The 4,337-nt window shown below is 53.5% G+C and overlaps 1 protein-coding gene across 1 annotated transcript; it reads left to right on the top strand.

The window, feature by feature from the left end:
- Nucleotides 1-653: 653 nt before the first annotated feature.
- Nucleotides 654-4,113, top strand: KRT18 (keratin 18). The gene is made up of 7 exons (XM_080939319.1): nt 654-1,108; nt 1,829-1,911; nt 2,191-2,347; nt 2,768-2,932; nt 3,020-3,145; nt 3,396-3,619; nt 3,932-4,113. Exons 1-7 carry the CDS (start codon nt 695-697, stop codon nt 4,050-4,052), a joined length of 1,290 nt encoding a protein of 429 aa, XP_080795445.1. The 5' UTR covers nt 654-694; the 3' UTR covers nt 4,053-4,113.
- Nucleotides 4,114-4,337: the final 224 nt, after the last annotated feature.

The raw sequence follows: 4,337 nt of genomic DNA, 5'->3' as shown, positions 1-4,337 counted from the left end.
AAAAAAAAAAAAAAAAAAAAAAAGTGGTGAAGAAAGAAAATAGTAGGTGCCCTAACATGAGGCTGCCTCTTCTGCATAATCACAAAGGTCAGGCTAAAGCCTCCAGGGAATGAGTTCAATGAGGACGTGCGTTCCCACGCGTTTGAAATCTGTATTTCCATGGTTCTCCATGGAGCCACAGCAGTTGTCTTGGGACCATGGGACCGGAAGAGAAAACCAAGAGACCTGCGCTCAGGTTCGTGTTTCTCTTCCTCTTCTTGAGCTTCCAATTTTCTTTCCCTAGGATTCCAGGACTGCCCCCAGACTTAAGCAGGGAACACACCACAAAAGTTTCACCCTGGTGGACCCCTCTTCTGTGTAAAAGAATATTAAAAACGCCATTTCCTGCCCCGAAAACAGACATCCAAGGGCTAACACCACCTGCTAGCCTTTGTGCACCCATTAGTCACCCCCTCCCTGTGTCGGTGAGGGGTGGCAGGTATGCTGAGGGCGTGTGCAGAAGCCAAAATGGGCTGCGACCCGGTAGGTCAACAAGAATCCCAGCCTTGGCGCCCGAGGCTTCAGTGGCATGGGCGGGGCCTGCTGGGAGGACCCCACCTCCTCTTTCGTCGATAAAACAACAGGTCGAGGGCTGCCTTCCACCGCGGCGGAACTCCTGTCCTGGTGTCTCGCTTCGCTCTCCTCTCCAGACAAGATGAGCTTCACCACTCGCTCTACTACCTTCTCCACCAACTACCGGTCCCTGGGCTCTGTGCGGACTCCCAGCCAGCGGGTCCGGCCTGCCAGCAGCGCGGCCAGCGTCTATGCAGGTGCTGGGGGCTCCGGGTCCCGGATATCCGTGTCCCGCTCCGTCTGGGGTGGCTCTGTGGGGTCCGCAGGCCTGGTGGGGTCTGCAGGCCTGGCCGGAATGGGTGGAATCCAGACCGAGAAGGAGACCATGCAAGACCTGAACGACCGCCTTGCCAGCTACCTAGACAAGGTGAAGAGCCTGGAGACTGAAAACAGGAGACTGGAGGGCAAAATCCGGGAACATCTGGAGAAGAAGGGGCCCCAGGGCGTCAGAGACTGGGGCCACTACTTCAAGATCATCGAAGACCTGAGGGCTCAGGTAAGGGGCCTGAATGGGGGCAGGGGAGCAGTAGCTCCGGTACTGTTTCCAGTCCATCCAGTGCGCCCACACTCCCAAACTTGAATAAGGTGTGGGTGGTTGACTCCCTCTAGTCTTTCCACATTCATCTCATTCCCCCTCTATGGGACAGAGTTAGGAATACTCTGGATTCCCACCCACAACCTGTAGGAAGTCCAAGCATAGTGGCTACACACGGGAGCCAGCTTCCCCCAAGCAGTGTAGTGAGAAGGGAACAGGATTGAAAGCCTAGCCCCCCCCCCAAAAAAAGGGAGGGGGTCATAAAATGAACACCAGACACTTCTTTTTCCGTGGAGACAGTTAGAGGGTTAAGCGGATGTGGCTAAGGCTGAGTCATCTAGGAGTAAACAGGAGCCTACCTGTAGGAGGGGCCAGCGGGGCGGGAGGGGGGGCGACCGAGAACAGGGGGTTAGCAGGTGCACCTGGAGAAGATGCCATGTCAGGATCAGAGAAGTCTTGTTGGAAGCAGGCCCAGGCACAGGGGTTAAGGAGTCCAGGAAGGGAGAGGAGGCTCAGGTGGAGAGGGAAGATGGAAGCTCTAAGCCTCTGGCTGTTCCTGAGACTGGGATGGGTTCACTGAAACATAAGATGTGCGTTTCCCTCCTCCACTCCTCCACACACACACACACCCTCATTTGACCCGGAACTCCCAGACCGAACTCTCCACTTTAATCCATCCAGATCTTTTTGAATTCTATGGACAATGCCCGCATCGTCCTGCAGATCGACAATGCGCGTCTTGCTGCTGATGACTTTAGAGTCAAGTAAGTCTGGGGCTGAGGCTGGAGCTAAGAAGGGCCTACTCCTGGAACTGTGTTAGGGTGGATTCCCCTTCCTTTTGGAAACTTAGGGTTAGGGTCCGTTGACTACGGAGTTAGCTATTCATCTGTGCAGCTGAGTGTAAGCATACGCTCCACAGCCAAGAATCGTGCTGACTCGGTGACTGGTTCCCAGGGGTGGGCAGGAGGCTAGTCTACAGAGGTGGGACTGGTTGAGAAGGTTCTAGACCAGGTAGGGCCCGCTGATCACCTCCACTCCTTCAGGTATGAGACAGAACTGGCCATGCGCCAGTCTGTGGAGAATGACATCCACGGACTCCGCAAGGTGGTGGATGACACCAATATCACAAGGCTGCAGCTGGAGACAGAAATCGAAGCGCTCAAGGAGGAACTGCTGTTCATGAAGAAGAATCACGAGGAGGTAAGTGGGGCCCCTGACCAAACCCAGGAGTTAAGGGCAAAGACTATGCAGGGCCACGCTGTCCCCAAAGCAGCCTCACAGGAAACAGCAGCCTGGGCTGTTAGCCTGTTTTGGTTAAGAGCAGAGCCATTAGCTCACACATGTTCTATGGCTCACCCAAGTTATATTATTATGAGGTCAAGATAATGTAGGTCAAGGCCTGGCTTGTGCAGCCCTTCCACTTGGAAAACTGAGGCAGGAGGATTAAGTTCAAGGGGTGGCATTTCTGCCCAGCAAACACAGAAGCCCAGACCTAGGCTTGCCAAGGGTTTCATCTGCTCACTTCTGCTTTCACACTCAACATCACCTTCTAGAAAAGACCCACCAGTAATGAAAGGCTGGGTGGAACTCTGACCTTCCTCTCGTTTCTGCCTTCTTTAGGAAGTCCAGGGTCTGGAAGCCCAGATTGCCAGTTCTGGGTTGACTGTGGAAGTGGATGCTCCTAAATCTCAGGATCTCAGCAAGATCATGGCGGACATCCGCGCCCAGTACGAAGATTTGGCTCAGAAGAACCGCGAGGAACTGGACAAGTACTGGTCTCAGCAGGTACAAACTGGGAAAGGCTGGCTGCCTCCGCTTGAGGGGGGAGGTGCCAAGGACGGCTGGTCCTGACTGACCCTCCTCACCCTTCAGATTGAGGAGAGTACCACAGTAGTCACCACCAAGTCTGCTGAAATCAGGGATGCTGAGACCACACTCACGGAGCTGAGACGCACCCTCCAGACCTTGGAGACTGACCTGGACTTCATGAAAAACCAGGTGAGTACCCTCCAGTTGTCTGCTGCAGTTCCGCTGGCCTCAGCCCCAACTGTCTCATCCCTAAGCCTCTTACACACACACACCCCCATCAAGAGATTCCTATCATGAGTCACTCCTATTTGATTTTCCCATCACTCCCACACCATAGCTTAGCATTTGATGGACAAGAGGCATCAAGACCCTTGCAGACAATGAAGGGTTGAGCAGGCTAGGACTAGGGGACTCACCCTTCTATCTCTGTGTCCTGCAGAACATCAACTTGGAGAACAACCTCAGGGATGTGGAGGCCAGATACAAGACACAGATGGAGCAACTCAACGGGGTCCTTCTGCACCTGGAGTCAGAGCTGGCACAAACTCGGGCAGAGGGGCAGCGCCAGACCCAGGAATATGAAGCCCTGTTGAACATCAAGGTCAAGCTTGAGGCGGAAATCGCCACCTACCGACGCTTGCTGGAGGACGGGGAAGATTTCAGGTGAGGGGTGCCCTGTTACCATACAAGCCAGGGGCTTTTCTCCAGTCCTGAAGCTTTGGGAAGTCCTGGGGGTCTGTTTGTTGGTGACCACTAACCAGTGGCCTCAAGTGAGTGACAGCCTCCCTCCCATGAGAAAAGAATGATTAAGTATTGCCCCTGGCTGTCCTTGGGATGGCACTGAGTCTCTTTTCTGGAAGAAATAGCTGAGGAGATTTTGGAGGTAAAGAAGAAAGTCAGGGAACCCTTCTTCCACATTCTCTGTCTCCCCTCTACTCTGGGCTGTTTATGACTAAGGTTGGTCATCTGTTACAGCCTCAACGATGCCTTGGACTCCAGCAGCTCCATGCAAACCGTGCAGAAGACAACTACCCGTAAGATCGTGGATGGCAAAGTGGTGTCTGAGACCAATGACACCCGAGTTCTGAGGCACTGAGGCTCAGAAGGAGGGAATCCCTGGGAACTGAGGGACCAATAAAAGTTGAGAGGTCACTGGATATCACTTTGTGTGTTCCTTGGCAGTCTTCCTGCTTGTGGGTATGCACCTTAGGCAGAAGTCTCTTGACCCTAGGGTTTCACACGGATTGGCCTGTGGGAGAGGAAGAGTCTGAGTTCTTGAAACCTCTAAAAGAAGACAAAGTAGGAGATATGACTGTCCTAGGTAGAGGTGAAAATGTGATAAATCTGGAACCTCCCATTCGAGAGACCTGGTGAAGAAGCC

Source organism: Micromys minutus, assembly GCF_963924665.1.
Source record: "Micromys minutus genome assembly, chromosome: 27".
NCBI lineage: Eukaryota > Metazoa > Chordata > Mammalia > Rodentia > Muridae > Micromys > Micromys minutus.
This window is presented reverse-complemented; position numbering and strand designations above follow the sequence as displayed.

Bases quoted from the DNA above. Each gene is read 5' to 3' on its own strand.
- KRT18 (XM_080939319.1), top strand. From the start codon at position 695: ATGAGCTTCACCACTCGCTCTACTACCTTCTCCACCAACTACCGGTCC. The intron at 2,933-3,019 runs GTACAAACTGGG...CTCACCCTTCAG, and splicing joins ACAAGTACTGGTCTCAGCAG to ATTGAGGAGAGTACCACAGT. The intron at 3,620-3,931 runs GTGAGGGGTGCC...CATCTGTTACAG, and splicing joins GAGGACGGGGAAGATTTCAG to CCTCAACGATGCCTTGGACT.